Source organism: Syngnathus leptorhynchus, chromosome 9 (assembly GCF_054491065.1).
Source record: "Syngnathus leptorhynchus isolate UIUO chromosome 9, UIUO_Slep, whole genome shotgun sequence".
In the NCBI taxonomy this organism is placed as follows: Eukaryota; Metazoa; Chordata; class Actinopteri; order Syngnathiformes; family Syngnathidae; genus Syngnathus; species Syngnathus leptorhynchus.
The window spans coordinates 6,871,476-6,890,164 of record NC_141203.1 but is presented as its reverse complement, the minus strand read 5'-3'; the positions used below and the strand labels follow the sequence as shown (position 1 = coordinate 6,890,164).

The 18,689-nt window shown below is 41.5% G+C and overlaps 2 protein-coding genes across 2 annotated transcripts; one reads left to right on the top strand and one right to left on the bottom strand.

Moving 5' to 3' along the window:
• Positions 1 to 8,680: 8,680 nt before the first annotated feature.
• u2af1 (U2 small nuclear RNA auxiliary factor 1) lies at positions 8,681 to 11,851 on the bottom strand. The gene is made up of 8 exons (XM_085921050.1): positions 11,698 to 11,851; positions 10,823 to 10,910; positions 10,647 to 10,713; positions 10,495 to 10,544; positions 10,301 to 10,399; positions 10,100 to 10,233; positions 9,175 to 9,270; positions 8,681 to 9,045 (listed from the first exon to the last, which is right to left on the bottom strand). The coding sequence occupies exons 1-8, from the start codon at positions 11,841 to 11,843 to the stop codon at positions 8,892 to 8,894; spliced, it is 834 nt and encodes a 277-aa protein (XP_085777176.1). The 5' UTR covers positions 11,844 to 11,851; the 3' UTR covers positions 8,681 to 8,891.
• A 1,098-nt stretch (positions 11,852 to 12,949) lies between these two features.
• On the top strand, positions 12,950 to 18,631 carry gabpa (GA binding protein transcription factor subunit alpha). The gene is made up of 10 exons (XM_085919844.1): positions 12,950 to 13,115; positions 15,357 to 15,454; positions 15,544 to 15,691; positions 15,807 to 15,891; positions 15,963 to 16,187; positions 16,294 to 16,488; positions 16,559 to 16,615; positions 16,702 to 16,824; positions 16,920 to 17,112; positions 17,416 to 18,631. The coding sequence occupies exons 2-10, from the start codon at positions 15,378 to 15,380 to the stop codon at positions 17,633 to 17,635; spliced, it is 1,323 nt and encodes a 440-aa protein (XP_085775970.1). The 5' UTR covers positions 12,950 to 13,115; positions 15,357 to 15,377; the 3' UTR covers positions 17,636 to 18,631.
• Positions 18,632 to 18,689: the final 58 nt, after the last annotated feature.

Below are 18,689 nucleotides of genomic sequence, written 5' to 3'. Positions count from 1 at the left end.
TCTGTGGTTGGAATTTATTTCATCATTGCAAGTATTTCATCAGCAGTCTGGTTCATCCAGCCAGGGGTTGTCCAAACATTTTTAACCCTTTTTTTTTATAGAGTGGTCAATATCACTATCAAGTGGCTCTGTGTCCTCAGTAGAATCACTTAGTCATCATGAGTATGTACCAGACTAATGAAACTTTACAACTAGTACGTATTGTAATTTTCAGCTTGTGCCTTGTTTGCTTGCATTGTATTTATTCTCTGATTCCTTTCTGCCTTTGTCTGATCATTACTTGTGTGGCTTGTCTTTCTGTTCCTGTCAGTAGTCACGTCCTCAAGTCATGTTCAGTCTTGTCCTAGTTTTTTTTTTGTCACTTTGAAACTTGATTCTACCAGCTTCCCTGCACTTAGGGCCACAACCTTGCAATAATTGTGACACATTATATGGTGTCTCTGTGAATAGTTGTCAAGTAAGTGTCAGTCAGTTATTTATTTATTTATTTATTTATTTATTTATTTATTTATTTATTTATTTATTTATTTATTTATTTAAATAGATAGATAAATAAATCAACAAATAAATATAACAATATAATTTATTTATTTATTTATTTATTTATCTATCAGCTCCATGCATCCAGCATGACTACACACAGCTTCATTTTCATTGAGCAGAAATTATAAAACTGCCTGGTAACCCAAATTGAAACTCGGACAGCGCGTGTTGACAAACACATTCCACCGCCACTGCCCGCCGTGATCTCATTGCTGTTGGCCTATTTATATAACATCTTTGGGAATGCATGAAGATGCGGGAATGTCGACAAGTCATGGGGGGCAGTGTCACGAGTCATTTACATAACCAGTGAAGGTGTCATCGCGGTGCCAAGGGACTCCATTGAAGTGAGTTGAGGAGTTTTATTTGTGATATCTATAAGTAGTTGCTTGCAAATGTTTATTTGCTGTTGACTCTGTGTAGCGATTCGTTTTTGTGCATTTAGGTGACATCTAGTTCTTGATGACTAAGGATATCCAACCTAAAACTATATCTAAATCTCAAATTGTAACTGTAATATGCGATATGTAGAAAGTCGTTTTGACTAGTAATCGTTTCATCTATAGATATACGTTAAAATAATATTGTAGATGTCACAATCCACTCAAGGGTCTCCTCTCTCTCGTGACTGTATTATGAGTGTGTTGCATTCTAAAGAATTACAGCTTTTCGGGTTATTTGTTTGTTCAAATGTAAGAGAATGCAACACCATTATGAAATTTCTCACTTCCCTTTCTGATTTTCCGACTGTTTACAATAAGTAGTCACGAGTTATGTTATTTCACACTTGAGGCTTGAGCAGGCATGTCACAAAACCAACTTTGGGTCTAAAATCTAAAGTCGTAATCATTTCTTATACTGATTAGTTAAAGCGACCAAAAATCGGTTAGCTGGTTATTAAGAATATTATATTTACTTCATTTTCAGTCCACAGAAATGACAAGCCACTTTAGCTCTTTAACATTCCAATCCTGCTGGGTCAAACTAATTAACCCAACCTTGAGTAAAAGCAATCCATTATGCTCCAAATCAACAGCTACTCAGTGTTGGGGAAACTACCCAGATATTTTTTTTAATTAGGATGTGAGCAATTAAAATGTCACTTTTCTCGAATATGTCCCCCAAATGGAAACTTGTGCTATTTCTCGAGCTGTGTGAACAGAAAGTCCCGCTGAGCTTGTTTGTTGACTTTGCTACGGCCCTCCGCGCACCGCATTCTTCTCTTCCTGTCAAAGAGCTCCATTATGCGGCGTGACGCATGTGTCTCCTTTCCCCCCTCACGTAGGCCCAATTAGCGGCGCACTTATCTGACATGGCTCTATGGCCGACTTCCTGACAATTCTACTTGTGTGACTTTGTGTTTACAGTTGATGTTGCATCATTGTTTTCTTAATAGCTCTGTGGCATGCTCGAAATACCGAAAGGCTCACAAGTACAGTCATATAATGGCGTTTTAACTCACAGTCCCATCCAAATGTATTGGAACAGCTTTTTTTTTCTGTTTTTTTTTTTTCCATATTGGAGACAACTGGATTTCCAATCAAAAGATGAGTATCGCACTTAAGTTCAGAATTTCAGCTTTTATTTCTTGGTATGTACAACTGTGTTGAATAACTCAGGACAGAGCACCTTTTGTTTGAAACCACCCACTTTTTTTTGGTGAGCAATAGTATTGGAACTTAGCCACTTGAAAAACTGCATTGAGCCTGGAAAACATTGACTTGTTTGCTTCATTTATTTAAAATGCTTTATCAAGTATTTACTGCAGCTTCTTTCAGTCCTTTGTTTCTGAGTGTTTATCCTTTTCGGGAAGTAAAATGCTTGCTCTTTTGAGTTGAGGTGCGGCGGTTGATTTGTCCCTTCCAAGACCTTTGACATTTTGTTTGCTCCTTTCACGAGCTACTCGGTAAAAAGGTCGCAAGCCGTACATATTTTTGTCTCTGTATGGCCACTTATTGTTTACTGCATCTGTATCAGGTACGCACTATTTACATTAGCATCTATACTAATCTATACTATTGATCATTTCAGACGTGTTTACAAATCATTAACCAATCTAAATTGTCCAAAATGTCTTAATTGTTCTTTTTCACCATGCAATTCTAATGGTCGAACTAAAGATCTATTTTTGAGGTCTCGAGATTTTGCAGATATGAGGATTACGACCGACGCCGGCGATATGTGATATCATGAATCAAATTAATGATGAACAATTTGTTTTTGTTTTTCTTCTTAATTATGTAATTTTATTTCTATAAAATAGAAATACGAAGAAAGTTTTTGACTTGACTCTTCCTTTTGCACAATCATTATAGTTCAGAGGGCAGAACAACAAATCAATCATTTTGGGTGCTTTTAACATTCCCATCTGTCACTAAGTAGTCAACCTACACTTTGGGATGAAGTGCATGCACAGACTTGTAATTAGGACACTGCATACATCAGCTTACTGTAGCACAGTAATGGCAGATCTCTCGCACACACACACACACACACACACCGGGCTGTCATCTGTGAGTGCTATGACGCACGTCGGGCCTCTGTTAATATTGCACAGCAGCTCCATGAGCATTCCTTGACAGGCATTCCTTTCCATTATGGCTGCTGCCCACTCAGCCGAGCGAGCAACGGCGTTCCGATTTAGCTCCCCTCTGCAGATTGTCTTTCTACACTCCTGATGGAGCGCTTCACCTTTCATTCGTGTAACTCAAGCCACTGGTAGACAGCTGCGTTTTTAACACACGGCCAACTGCTGCCAGCTCATATTGGGAGACATGTTTCTCAAAAGCTTCAAACCATCCCAGCTTCAAACTGTTTAGCTTATTCAAGACAAATCTCCAGCTCTTTATGTATTATACATTGGCTGGAGATCCATATGAGAGCTTAAATTAGTAGTAAATTAGGTCTTTTTGCATTTCTTTGGCCTTTGAGACTCATAATTCAAAATATCAATGCACATTTGAAGTTGCGTAGACTATGTGGAAACATTTTTGAAAGACACCAGCGTCAACATAGACAATGTCATTCACATGTTACTATTAAAAGAGGTTAACTTTTGGGTAACGTTTGAATGCATCTTCCTCAAAAGCCATGAATTAACATGTGGTGTGCCTCAGGGCTCAATTTTAGGCCCTTTATTGTTTTGCATTGATTGATTGATAGATTGATTGAACTTATCACACTTGTATGATAAATATGAATGTTAAAAAGTGAAGAAAAAACTCGATAATACGCTATCACATATCGCTAGTGGTGTGTGCCTCTAATTGCATCACACGTGACACATGACTATCAGAGGAGGAACCTCGGGGTCATGGCAGGTGCCTCACTCGACCTACGTTGCAATGAAGTGACACCAGAAACCGTCACGCCGCATGGTTGTTACGTGAGCACGTGTATGTGTATCTGCAGTGAGGATTACTAACATAGCGTTGGGATGCAAATATTTACTTTTTTTTACAAACACATTAATGAACATATTGAAGTAATACTTGCAATGCAATATACTAGGTTGCCAGTTTTAGGTCCATGTGACGGTCTCACACTAAAATGATTCACGAGGAGGATTTGCAACTGTGCACAAAGGTCATCATTACATCACACTTGTAGTGTGCAGAATGTCCATGTTGAAATTGGTTTTGTTCTCCCCTAAGTGTGTCATGTTGGCACAACCGTCCGGAGGACAAAATGACGATGGGCATTGGCAGCAATGAGCATGACTGATTTGAGCCAGAACATCTCGTCATGGAGACTCTTTTGGGATTTGTTGAAGTAATTAAGAGTCTGTGCCCTGGGATATGAGTCTATTTTCTCTTCTTTTTTATTTTCATGTTAGAACTTTTCCCATCAGATCACTATGATAACGCTCTCAAGGACCAAACTCATGAGTTATTTCCTCCACTGATTTTCCTCCTGAATACCTCAAAGTTTGGAGTTTATTGCTGCCGACAGGCCAAAATCTCCAATGTGAATATTTGGTAAATTTCATATTTTTACACAAAACTACTATTGTGGCCAAAAGACCCGCATGTACTAATTACATTCTGGTTAATCCTTGCTTCACTGTCCTTTATGGAGCTATTCATTATCTATGGCTGGTGGGAAAATGGAAAAACAAAAATGTTTAAAAATTATTGAATTTGAAAAACACAATCAGTCTGCTATAATAGAGGACTGTAGAAATTTGAGAGTATTTCCTGTTGAGAGGCTGAAATTCATTGAATTTGGACAACTTCAAATTTAACAATAGATTAATTGACTATAAAAATAAGACCAATTAATTTGTCAATCAATTAGTTGATGGTTAATTAGTCTAATATATATATATAACTGATTGGTCAAGACAATTGTAGTGGTTCTGTCTTACAACAAGTCTTTCGGGGTCCATTGCGAACATTCAACTGACCAAATATGGTTCCTTTATTGCAGCAAGATTAAGATCAATTTCAGATCACTGCTTTATGATTGATGTTTCGGCTATTTTATTTTATACACAACACCCACCGCAGACAAATCCTGTGATCTTGATCATGCAGGCTGCGATCACGAGTCTGTAAAAAGTGAGCGAGCAAAAAAAAAAAAAAAAACAGCTGGCTGCAGCTCTCACGGCTCTTTGAGCTGGAAAACCCGGTGACCCAGCTGTCTGCATGCATTGACGTAGGAGATGGAGAGTTGGGGGGGGGGGGGGTAATGGGGAGGATAGGGGCTCTCAGGATGGAAAATCCTGAGTCACCATAACAATTCTCCAAAATCTACAAACATATGTCGCTGGGTGACACTTTAATGTGACAGTCATAAAACGCTGAGGATCCACAATTGCTCATAATATATATTTGATGCTCTGTCCTCGTTGTGCCTCGGCAGGAACTCCAGATAACATCTGTGTGCTGATGTTGATTAAGAAGCAATCACGTGCTGTGGGGCCACTTTGTCTGTCCTTTTATTGTCTTATGTCCTTTTATTGTTTTATGTCCTTTTATGTTTTGTCCTGCCTCCAGGGCCGTACATAGGATTTTGAAGCTGGGGGGGTCAAGGGTGGGAGGGGAGTACAAGTTTACAAAAATAACACTGATCAATAAATTGCATTTTTTTAACGAGACACTAACTATTCTCCTTTAAACAGCATTACGTCTGACCGCAGTTCCACTAAATATCCATACTCATTACAAACTGGAAATCAGAGTTTTCTGTTTCACTGTAAATAAGCCAAACCAAGCTACCATTTGAAAAATCATTTTATAAGGAATGACTTATTAATTTAGCATGAAGGTTGTATGAATACTGTCCTGTGTGTGTGTGTTGGGTAGCAGTGGCTGTGGACATCTCGGTCATGACACAGCTCTGCAAATGTTGCATAAGATGGAGCTGTGCAAGGTCACTAACGAACAGGATGGGGGGCGGGGACATGCTGCAGACGTCAATAACCTGCAAAGTTTGCAGAGGAGATAGAAAAGAGCAAGGCTCAGGATGCAAACAGAATGAGAAAATTAAATGGCAGACTTGACACACGTTCTTTTCTTTTTTTTTTATTTGTTTGTCCTACACAGTCATGTGACTCTAGAATATCATCAAGTATTTAAAAAGCTGCACTGGCTGCTGAACTTTTAGCTGTTGTAACGGGAAAGCCAAACGTCAGTGTTTGGACTCCTTGTATTAATTTTGTTTTTGTGCTAAAATGAACTAAATATGTCAATAAAATATATCATGATTACGTTATTCAATATGTATTCTTATTTAGAATGGAGTATATATTCATATAATACAGCAGCGGTCATGGGAAAAAAAATCTTTGATTTTATCAAAGTGTATGAGAGAATAATATAGAGTTCAAAGGTTATTTTCAAACGGCTGCACTCCGCTGAAGGGGATTTGTATGAAGCATAACGACACAACTCACACCCACACAATGATCACACTGTCTACCATGTGTTCAATTCTGCTTTTAACTATGTCGGTATTCTCCTCCAGGCTTGTCTATCAGTGTCCTGAATTTAAAATAAATTAATAAATACATCTCTGTCTACCATCCTACAGACCCTGAAAGTGATTGCGATAGGGGCTCTTGATGTTTTGCCATATAAATGCGATGAGTACGAGATCTTCCTCTCACCTGGCACCTACAAACTCTAAAGTTCTTCGTTAAGCAGTCCTCCTTTAGACTAAGGGAAAAAAATCATTATCTGAGATGAGCAGCAATGTAAAGATTGCAAAATTTGCAGACTAATTATGCTTTTGGTTTTAGTTGAAAGTTGTCCAAAAGTCAGGACAGTTCATTTGTTCAATTGCCTCACAGTTCTGAGCTTCGGGGTTTGATTCTCGGCTCAGGCCTCACTTGTGTGGAATTTCCAGGTCCTTTTGTATCTGGCATCTTTGCCAAAAATCAAACAGGATAGGCCAGTTTTCACCAAATATGTGTGACATCATGGTGATAAGCACTACAGAATGTTTTTTTTCCCAGTCAGACAGAAAGAGAGAGAGAGTGGAGCTATTTTCACCTCCTATTGAGCGCCCCCCCCCCCCCCCCCCCTCCACTAATGGACGTGACAATCAAGCGCTATCAGAGCCGCCTCCGTGTGACGCAAACTCCCAGACACGGGGGGTCGTGACTGCAGGTGCCATGGTCGCCCCTCCTCCTCTCAACCTCACCCCCAAGCCCACCCTCCCTCCCTCCCCACCTGTGTGGATGGCAAGGACCTGATTGGACAGTGGGACAAGAGGTCGAGGTGACATAAGCAGAGGCAACAGAGCGCTGACGAACTTCCTGCCCGGAGCTAAGTGCTGTGTGAATGCTGAGGTGACGTTTGTGTCACTCACACACAAGTGTGTATGTGTTTGTGATGTGTTAATATCTCCTTGTGTCCTTGTCTCATTCGAAACACAGTGAACCCATTTACATAGTACCACTGAAAGCAACACTACGTCACAAATCCAAATGACAATTGCCTGAGGAATTTAGAGGAAGTTAAAGAAACTAATTCTTTAACTCAGGTGAACTTCTTACATAGATGGAGGCATTCTTAAACATCTTTAAAGCAAATAATGACACTGGAGAAATTTTATCACAGGAATGTGTATGTTTGCTGGTGATAGCTGGCAGTTTTATTTATTATTATTATTATTATTATTTGCAGTTGTTGAAATACATTGCAAATTCTCCAAATTGATGGGAGGGCTCGACTCAAGACTGTTCAAGCCAGGACTGTTTTTCTGTCGTGCAAGTTTTGGGGTAATTTGAGCGGTTCATAAAACGCATCATCTGCTCTGAAAAGTATTTTATCTACAGGCCTCACGAGACTTCACCAGTTTCTGCAGTTATTCGCAGCGGGCAAACGAGTGCGTGAAAGGCCGAGAGGGAAGCGAACATGCGTCATCCGTCTGAATTGAACTCGCATATTCTGCTCATTAGCATGCGCGCACGTACACAAGCATGGGGTTTGTGGTCGTCAAATAAAGGCACGTGTCTTTTTTGATGGCGTCAAAGTCCAGTCAAAGTAAGCAAGAGCAAGGCCGGGTGTAATAAAAAAAAATAATCATCACATTCATTCACGATCGTTTTAGGCACATCATATCTGATTGAGGGATGCCGTGTCGCAGTGTGAAAGCACACGATTGTGTCAATTTGACGCTTTCAGCGGAGTCATTTGTATAGTTGGAGCAGTTCAGAATCAAAGTTTCTAAAATGCCAAATGTATTTTAAAAAAATGCAAACGAAAGACACCCTCGGGGGGGTGCTTATTTGCAAATGTATTCATATGTGCACATCACAATATATTTTGTGATTCTAACTCAGCTCGTCATCAATTAATCAGAGGGCGAAATAATCAGCACCCCATGATGTGCAAAGTTCTACCTAGTTTCTATACACGGTGTCTAGGTGAGAAAAGACATTCATCTCATATTTCATTCCTTTTTATCTACCAATTACACATCATTAAAGAGTCATAAGAATTGCAGCATGGCCAAAAAAGCATTTAGATTCCCAGAACCGGCAAAGCTACTTACTGCTCAAATGGGTCACTAATGGCGAGTGTTCCGACTATAACTGGACAAATGTCACAAATTAAAATGTGAGTCTTAATACTGTATTAAAACTGACAATTGATGGAGCCTAAAAGGTTATGCAGACAGATGACATACATCACCGTTACATAAAAATTTTAATGGGGTGAAAGTCATTTTAGAACATAACAAGTTACTTAGAGCCGTCACAGCTTCAACACGTGGCACCACTCAACTCTTCCTACAATACAATTGGGAGGGTACAAACTTAAAAAAAGGAGAGAGAGGGTAGGGGGGAGAAAGCAATTGGTGAGAATGGAACAAGGAAGCAAGACGTCTTGGCTCGTGGTTCAGAAACGTCCCGAGCGCTCTCTGTCTCTGGAGCGGCGTCTATCGTGGTCGCGTCCGCCCCCTCGGCCTCCTCTGTCTCCTCGGTCTCCTCTGTCTCCTCGGTCCCTTGAGCGGGATCGACGGTCTCTGGAACGTGAGCGGGTCCTGTGACGGCTACGCGGGGGAGGGACAGACGAGCAAATACATTTGGATTGCTTCATAATCTGCACCACGCACGCACCAATACCGTGAGCAAATTTGCAATGGTGTCAGTTTGGTGTCTGTGTAGACAGATGTACGTACCCTCCCTTCCGGCGGCGTCCATACAACTCTCTCCTCAGCTCACGTGAAATGGGCTTCAGGTGCATGAAATTGCAGAAGCCGCCTCGAGTGCATTCTCTGTGACGAGAGGAATACCCAGCACAGACAACAGCTGTCAGACATATTTCCTTGCAGGTCTGCTGCGACGGGCGTAATTGATTTTCATTGCAAATTTTGTTACTCTTGTGTACGCCTGTCACAATAATCTACTTATCTTAAATGGGACAGCTCAGCTCTTTTGTGGGTTTAGTCATGTGGTGGTAGCAAGCTGAAACCTCAGCAAGTGTGATGTCATTTTCAGTTGACAGCAAATGGCAAAATGATTTTTAGAGGTATTACATGTACATGTAAAATAATTACAGTGTCAAATTGATTATGGAAGAACTATTAACTTTTTACAGCTGAAATCATCTAATAAAAATATCCCTATAAACTGCAAAATATTAAAGCAAAAACATTTGTTCTTCCCCTAGGCTCTTTCATTGTACAAGTCCCAGCTGTTCATGGAAGTCTTTTTGTTTTATGGCGCCGTCAGGAGTGGCAGCCTCCCAGCAGTGTTCTCTCTTTCTTTTTATTTGTAATATGGACTTGGCCCGCAACAATGCGTGGCCATGGTCGGGGTCGTCCATTAGGCGACGCCAGTGCCTTCTACCGCACCTTGGCTCGGATCGGATGTTTTTCCCGTGCCTGGCTGCGCGCATTGGTTGGGACTGGTGAGAGTCAGCGACAGTCCCGCTCATCTGGCCAGTGCGCCTCGCAGCCGTGAACCCTGTGAGAGGTCCGCTCACTTATGCTCGTTGAAACCTGGATGTGGCCGACCTTCGCCGAGCCTGCCCCTTGGTGACGACGCACACCATCTGCATGTGCCCCACCCATATCCACCCATCCATCCAGCGCACACACTTACCCCATTTCATACTGGCGACAGCAAGCTTCCCTGAAGTCTGTGACGGGAGAGAGCTCCGCATGAATGGGTTGCCCGTTGAACCAGCGATTGTTCAGGTCAATCACTGCCTTCTCGGCATCCTCTTCACAACGGAACTACAAGGAAACAATGACGACTTAATAAAAAGGGACGACAGGCAAAAAAAGGCTACTGGACACCAACCTTCACATACACGTTCCCCACAAGGTGGTCTCCCAGGTTGTCGCACACGTTCATTTCCTCCACCTCGCCATACTTCTCCTCCATTTCTGTGAAGACCTCCTAAGAGCATGACAGGAGGAGCAACCAGACCATTTTATCTGTGTACTAAGAGGAGTAGATGCAGTGAAAAGCAACAATTTGGAAACCATTCTTACCTCAAAAAACTCATCATAGTGCTCCTGCATTTCCATGTCACTGATGGCACCTAGTGGACACAACGGAGAATGACAACAAGGCACATGCCAGCACTGGATTTAAATGCATTTATTACATTTATTCTCCTCATTCTATGAATCAAGAGACTTACAGGTGAGGCCATCAGCAGACTGGGCGCTGTTCTGAGGATTGCGGTAAATGTTCAGGAGGGCGATGGTCTGAAACCCAAGGCGCACAAAATCACAACGTTTGCATCAGATCTTATTAGATTCTGCAGGTGTGTCTGATGCAATAGTATATTCGCTGGAAACAATAAAAGGACTTTACCTGGCTGAAAGTTGGTTTATTGTGTAATCTGGAACAACGGTCCCCATGTCGACAGGCACCAATTTTAAAATAAAAGGAGCAATTTACTCTGGGGAAAGAAGCACAAGAACGTCCAGCATTATTATGACTTAAAAACATTGGTCACCAATATTCCTAGGAATGTTTTAGAAGTCGTAATTATAATGATCTCAAATCAAAAGTATGAAAAGAAATAAAATGAAAAATATATTGATTAAATCTATTGAGCGTGTAACATTGCTACTGAAAGTGAGCAAGAAAAGTAGAATCTCGTGTTTTACTTGGTTAGCCGCCGTTTCAATATTACAGTTAAAAATCAACAATTGAGAAATAAACTCCAATTTAAATCCGTTTTGAGTTACAGCACTCATTGTCGTGTTTCATACGCCGGATTGATATTGGATTGGGATGCAAATTTAAATCCGTTTTGGGTCACAGCACACATTGTTGTGTCTCATAGGACGAACTGCTATTGGATCGAGATGCTACATAGCACGCTTCGCGGCGTTTTCATTCAAACAAAGACTTGTCTTAAATCCTGCTACTACGCACATAATCCATTAAAGTACCACTTCCCTTTATTTAAGATATTAAGATATTATAATTTTAACCCGTAACGTCAACTCGTGGGAGTATTCCAGCACTACTCGTATGTTGGTTTAGAAGGCCAAGAAATGGTAGCAGCGCGGCATTTTCTAGCTAGCCAGCCGGCTAGCTAACTAACGCTCAATAGCATTAGCAGTTAATGATACAGCACCTCTAAAGCCGAACCACAGCATGTATGGAACACCAATCGATACAAAACTTACAGTAAGGATCCTACTTATACGACGAATTGTGCCCAAAAAAAACCTTACTTGTCTTTCTCTGTCCCAAAAATCGACGCCAAGTACTCAGCCATCTTGGCTAGCTTATACCCTTCCAGGCAGCAACCCCACGTTTTTCCGTCCCACCCCTTCACAATAAAATAAGAAACCACCAGCGCAATATGTTTGATTGGCATCCAAAGAGAAAAATGCCATATGAACTAAAACAATTTAACATATTTTGACAAAGTTAGTCACTGTTCACCCGTAAACACTTCATATCACACATTTCCACACAAAAAACGAGGAAACCAGGATTGAAAGATACTTCATCTTTATTCTGAAAGAAACACCAGAAATTCACATTGCTGTGCATTTCAGTCTAAAACGGCTTTCAAAATAAGACCAGCAGTGCATTTCAAGGACTGCTAAATTTATCTTCAACAATCATCTCCTTGTGTATTGCTTTATTTGGGTCTCAAATTGACCATTTATAATTGTTCGAAGAAACATGACTTTGGCATCCATTCGGCCCATTGAATTTGGATCCTGGCGTGCAGTCCAAACACTCAAGAAGTTATGTCATGTGGACTTTTAATTCAGTCAGAATATGTATGTGTGGAGTTCTAATTCACTTACACACGCACAGTTGTTTATATAAATACGAGACATTAGTCAATTTAGTATACAGTAGATATTGGCATTAATGCAACTCACATAAACACAATGGATACCATAAAAACCTGGGAGTGTAAAGTTAAATTTTCCTAGTTTTAACTTAAATATATTGATAACGAATGCACAAGAGAACAAAGAGAAATATGTTTATTAATCTGGTTGAAAAGCTTAATGGACGAGAGGTGTAAAATTTTGCATGTTTTGCTTGTGTGAACTTCCTCACAGCAATAAAATATGCATGTTAGGTGCATTGAAGACACTAAATTCTCCATTGAGTGCGTGAATGTGAATGGCTGTTTGTTAAAGTGATGTTATTGACTGTTCACCAGTCAACAGATGGACAGTTCACCCTCGATTCAAAATTGAAATATAATATATATTTACAAGTTTATATTTTATAAATTCTGCCAGGGGGAAGCAAAATGTAATGCAAACTTTATTTTTAAAGTGATATACAGTATTTTGTTATACGTGCAAAAAAAAAAAAATTATACGAAAATATTAATTTACAACTATAATACAAGACCTTCTAAACAATCCACAATGCGTCTCAATAAACTACACAAAGCTATGGTCAACTACCTTGAAAAATATACATGCGTATTCCTACACAAGTTTTAAAGTAACTTCAATCATGCCAGTTAGTCCCCGCCCTCCTCTCTTGTGTGTACTGTGTTGTAGTAGTAGTTGTTGACCAAAAAGTTCGCCTCGGCTGAGAGAATATTATTAAGGCTACCACTTCCTATTGATCACATTTCGAGACTTTAAAACCAAGGCTCCACGCTTAAGAGGTATGGTTGTTTCTCGAAACATTACAGTAGCTCTGAATAAAGTCCATTTTGTTAGCTTCGCTCGGGCTAGGTGTGTTCCCGCTATTTTGCAGCTAGCTTAGTGTGTTAGCACTCGTTAGCCTAGCATGGAGGCCGCCTGCCTTAGAACCTCAAAAGAAAAATCCCCTTGTTATTTACACGAACGTCCAAGAAACCTGTGGTAGCAAGTTGAAGATATACAAAATGGGAAATTGTTATACGATTTTCCTAGACGGAAGCTATCCGTCTCGCTAGCGGGGTTAGCCAAGCCCGCTTGCTTCCAACGCACCGAGTAACATACGTCGTCAAATGATAAAGGGCGTTGTTGGATCCCCTCGCCGCTGTCTGTACACCGTTACCGCTAAACCGTTGTGTATCGTAACAATATTCTATCTAGATTTTAGTCTCTCCTTGGATTTAATGGTCTTGCCGTAAAAAGCGTGTGCTGCCCAGACGGCTTGCTCTCGGAAGTCTATCAACGCAGTAAACCTTTGCCAGGATTTCCGGCTCCTTTCCATTTGCCCTATGCTGTTTTGTTTCCGTTTATTCTATTTCCGTTTCTCAAACTTTCCCCCATTCAGAATTCAAGTCGTAGTTAACGCTCATATTTTTGAAAAGTACGAAGCCCAGCGTGCATATAGGGAAATCGTACGCGTTTCTTGCGCTTACGGTGGACCCGCTGTTGTGTAACGAGGGCTGCCTCGCCCCACGCCAACACCGCCGCTTAGGAAATGTGCTGCTAACTTTGTTCACTCTCTGCGTCACCGAGTAACTTACTCGACCTGACGTTTAGTTCGTGGCTAATTCATCCAAACCCTCGCAACGTCTATATGTACATTTTAACGGGGTCTCTTTTGGCGTACGTTGGCCTAGCGTTTGGCCTTAAGACGCTAAAGCCTCGCCCTCGAGTGTGCTAACGTTAGCCGATAGCAGTCGGCAGTCCCAGGCGGCAAAGTACTGTAGAAGTCGAGGAGGCCACCACCTCCTTACTACATTTGTAAACTCCCCAGCACATTCACTAACCACTTTCACCTTCTTTAAGAGCGTATTGTTGATTCTTCCCGATTAAAACGCATTAGATCCAATGACAGCAGAGAATTTAAGAGGTTGCCATTATCATTCAACAGATAGCTTGGCCACGATATGGGTCATTTTCATTTATTAAGATTATTAACGTTTAAAAAAAAAAAAAAAAAAAAACACTTGAGCAATTTTTAATGCTGCTTATGTGTAATTGTCTCCAGTGCTGAATTCAGCCATACTTGAAAGTTGTTTTTAAAATGTTACTTCCAAATTCAGGCTATCATAGCAAAGATGGGATTAATATATAAATTTCATGGCTGTCCATCACAAATGTACTCAACAAAGTTTATAGAACTGTTTTTGAAAAAAAATAGATAGTGATAACAGCCTAAATTTAGCCACAAATTTGATGATGGAATTCATTGACAGAGCACATTTAGTAGCCCACTAAAATACACTTCCTGCTCCAATAAATGCATAATAATCAAAATCAACTTTCTAGCAACAATGTGGGAGGTATTCCACAGGTATCACATAATCCTCTGGTCTACTGTATTGTGACAACATAATGAGGCTATCTTCGTAGAATGAACGGGGAAACAGTTTGAGTGACATAGTAAGAGCGTTTGTAAAAGAATCAAAACTATGAAGTTGTAAGAAAAGGCATATCGGACAGTAGGGATACTGTGAGGTATATCCAGAAAAAAATATTCTCGAGAGGGGAAGTAAAAAATAAAAATAATGTGGTTGCACAAGTGTGTTGTGCACATCCTTTTAAAACTGAATGTCGCAGTGTCACAATCACATTTATAACCACAAAGAAACTTTTCTTTTTCATTTTTCAAAAGTCTCCAGGAAACAGATGGTACACTGCTACTGGAAGTCACCAAAAGCTATAGGAACAAGCTTAAGAAGATGTAAACATACGAACAACAGTGGTGGGGAAGAAGGATACACATTTGTATGGATTGATAAGTAGTTCAATTTCTGCCTGTGGACGCAAATTAGAAACAACAAAAAATCTTTGCCGATCCACTCAAACCAATTTTTGTTTCGCTGGAGTCAAGATGATGTACAATTTTCCTCTTATTTTTTTTTACAGTTGTATTCATTTATAACAAACCTAAAGTATCAACCCAAAGTAATATTTAACACAAAATGAATTTGAAATAAATCTGTTTGACCTCTACCTCCCTGCAGCTCGCCACTCTTTCAGAGACGATGTCCAAGAGTGGAGCAGAAGAGATGATTGAGATCGAGATTGACGAACGAGAAAAAGAAGCATGCTTGGAGGAGGGGTGAGAACGCTTGAATTTTTTCCCCCATAATTTTCAACCTTTGTAGTCGCCTCATTTCACCGTTTCAATTTCCCGTCTTGTCTTGTTAGGACCATGGAGGAACAAACCATCATGGCGTCAGATCTGATCCAGCAAGACATCGACATCAACGAGCCGGTCGGCAATTTGAAGAAGCTGTTGGAGCCTCGTCTCCAAATATCACTGGATTCTTATGATATATGCTTGCAGGACATTCAGGTAACGCCGCATTGAAATCCCCAAATGCTTTTTGGGAAGTAATTTATTTTGAAAGTCAGGTCACCCAGGACCAGATTGTGTATGGCAAATGGATGTGTTATTTTCTAATTTGTAGTTGCACCCAGATCACAGCCTCTTTGATCAGGGTGTCAAAACAGACGGCACGGTGCAGCTCAGCCTGCAGCTCATCACCAAACCGGGTAAGGATTGGAGTACAATCCCTAGTTTCCCAGCACCAAAAGCCGAACTTGCTATCGCCCCCGTAATCCAGGTGAGGAAAAGCTGAACATTTTGGAGATAGTGAAGCCAGTCGAGACGGTGGAGGTGGTGATCGACCCGGATGCAGCAGGGGAGGAGGGCTCGCTGGTGGATGAGGGGCAGCTGATCGCCGTGGAGAGATCCGGCCTGTCCGACGAGACCTCGGAGCAGGTGACGCGCTGGGCCGCTGCCCTGGAAGGCTACCGCAAGGAGCAAGTTCGACTGGGCATACCATATGGTGAGGAATGAGAACACACTGGAGGAGGCCAAACAGTTTACACATGCTCGTGGAAACAGATATCTTTGCTCTTATGGATTTTTCACTCTCTTTGTCTTTTTTTCAGACCCCGTTCTGTGGACGGCCGACCAAGCGATCCACTGGGCTGTGTGGGTGATGAAAGAATTCAACATTGACGAAATGGAAATCGGGAGCATTCACATCCCTGGCCGAAACCTCTGCGCATTCACTCAAGAAGAGTTCCTTCAGAAAGTGCCCAATGGAGAAATCCTCTGGAGTCACCTCGAACTCCTCCGCAAATGTAAGTCATTTTCACTGACGCAGTTTATTTTGTTTTAAACGAATCCTGATGTTCGTGTTTTGGTTTTCAGATGTTTTGGCAAGCCAGGACCAGTCCGGAGGAGACGCCACAGTCACCATCGATCAACGTAAGACTTTGCCTAAAACCAGATGGCCAGATTATTTCTGCTCCTTTTGTTCTGAGGAGCGTACAATCTTGTCCATGGTTGTCCAGCTGTGCAGATAATCCCGGCCCAAGTCAGCACACCCACGGCCATTAAAGTATTGAAGCAGAATCGCGGACCCAGGACACCCCGCATTTCGGGAGAGGAACGCAGCTCTCCCGGCAACCGCACAGGTAGAGTCGACTCCCTTCACATTTACTGAGTTTGGACGAGTTAAAATGGACGCTGGAGCCTTAATGCAAGGAATGAGCGACTCCTCTGACGACAGGCAACAACGGTCAAATCCAGCTGTGGCAGTTCCTGCTGGAACTGCTGACGGACAAAGACGCCAGGGATTGCATCTCTTGGGTGGGTGAGGAGGGAGAGTTCAAGCTCAACCAGCCCGAGCTGGTGGCTCAAAAGTGGGGCCAGCGGAAGAACAAGCCCACAATGAACTACGAGAAACTCAGCAGAGCCCTCAGGTACGCTTGGACTTCAATGCTGCACGAGTGTACATATTAACACAAAACTACTATGCAAGTTGTGGTCAGTAGGTAGGCTTCCCCCCCCCCCCCCCCCCCCAAAATGTCAGATAAAATGTTGATTTGACAGATTTTTAAATCCCACAATATTGGCCTATGTTTCTTCCCCTAAAACTAATACGATGGAATGCACTTTTTCTTCGACCGAGTATAAGTCCTTATTCATACCGAGTGAAGTCAAAGTTTCGAGTTTTGGGGAAACCTTGCTCCAAACAGTACGTAGCAGCATCTTCACTCTTGCAGGTATTACTATGACGGCGACATGATCAGCAAGGTGCAGGGCAAGCGCTTCGTGTACAAGTTTGTGTGTGACCTGCGGACCTTGATCGGCTACAGCGCCGCCGAGCTCAACAACCTGGTGGCGGAGTGCGAGCAGAAGAAGATGTCGCGGGTGCAGGTGCACGGCATTGGGCAGCCCATCACCACTGTGACATTGGCCACCACGCTAGACAAGGACAGCTGAAGGAGGAGAAGGGGAGGCCTTACCTCATGAACGCTCCCAATGAACTTTGCTGACACAGTCGAATGGATGAACGCTTTCTTTCAGCATTTTTTCAAAACCACGAAAGTGGTGGACAAGAGGGTACAAATGAAATGTGGCAACAAGTGAACGCTTTGAATGTGACTGAAATGATGTCTTCCTTGTCTTTAGCGACGACCATTGTGTGTGTGGGTGTGTGTATAAATATACTGTATATACATATGTATGTACACAGACGCCGTACACACACACACACACACACACACACACACACACACACACACACACACACACACACAGACGTGTTTTTTGGACAATAAGTCACTTTGGAGTATAAATCGCACTAATCAAAACAAAAAAATGCATCAAGGAGTTGTACTGGATTATGTCAGAGTTTGGGGCAGAATAATTTATTTTGCAAAAACTGACAAGGATAGTAGAGCTCAGACTCTCACCCAAAGTCCTCGTTCCCTAATCACGTTGACGTCAGCGAAAGAGATTTTTTGGATTTGAAACTTTTGCTTCTATGGAGAAGCTTTTCTTTTTGTTTCAAAATGAACTGCCAAAAGAAATGGAAGTGGTAGTAGGAGTCATCAGTTTGCTGCAACAAGTCTCCCCAGCAAACTTGCCAGTTTGTCATGTGGGATCCAATTGACAGCAGCAAAAAGCGCAAAACTCAGCCATGAATTCTTTTCCACAATGCAACTTGGCATTCGAGTTAAGGTAAACCAAAAAGTTGAGTCAGGTGTGAGTTTGAAGTTGCAGGACCAACCAACTATGAGATAAGTGTGACTTATAGTCCGAAAAATACAGTACACAAACGCGCTTCATGTTTTTGATAGCCGCCCCCACAGCCCTTGTATTTTCATATTTTTCCTTTTATAGAAGACCCTTTTTGTATTTTTATTTTAGTGTATGTCCCCTGCAATTTTGGACAACATTTTTGTCCATTAAGGGGGAATAAAGTGGCAAACAATTTTCCTCTGTGGTTTTTTTTTTTTAATGTTTTCCATAACAGTTGACATTTTACTTCTGA

What these genes read in the sequence shown, in the direction of transcription:
- gabpa (XM_085919844.1), top strand. Translation starts at nt 15,378, where the DNA reads ATGTCCAAGAGTGGAGCAGAAGAGATGATTGAGATCGAGATTGACGAA. An exon ending in GAAGCATGCTTGGAGGAGGG is followed by an intron (nt 15,455 to 15,543) that starts GTGAGAACGCTT and finishes TTGTCTTGTTAG; the next exon opens with GACCATGGAGGAACAAACCA. An exon ending in TCGACTGGGCATACCATATG is followed by an intron (nt 16,188 to 16,293) that starts GTGAGGAATGAG and finishes TCTTTTTTTCAG; the next exon opens with ACCCCGTTCTGTGGACGGCC.
- u2af1 (XM_085921050.1), bottom strand. Translation starts at nt 11,843, where the DNA reads ATGCCAATCAAACATATTGCGCTGGTGGTTTCTTATTTTATTGTGAAG. An exon ending in TTTGGGACAGAGAAAGACAA is followed by an intron (nt 10,911 to 11,697) that starts GTAAGGTTTTTT and finishes TTCTTTCCCCAG; the next exon opens with AGTAAATTGCTCCTTTTATT. An exon ending in TGGGGAACGTGTATGTGAAG is followed by an intron (nt 10,234 to 10,300) that starts GTTGGTGTCCAG and finishes GTTTCCTTGTAG; the next exon opens with TTCCGTTGTGAAGAGGATGC.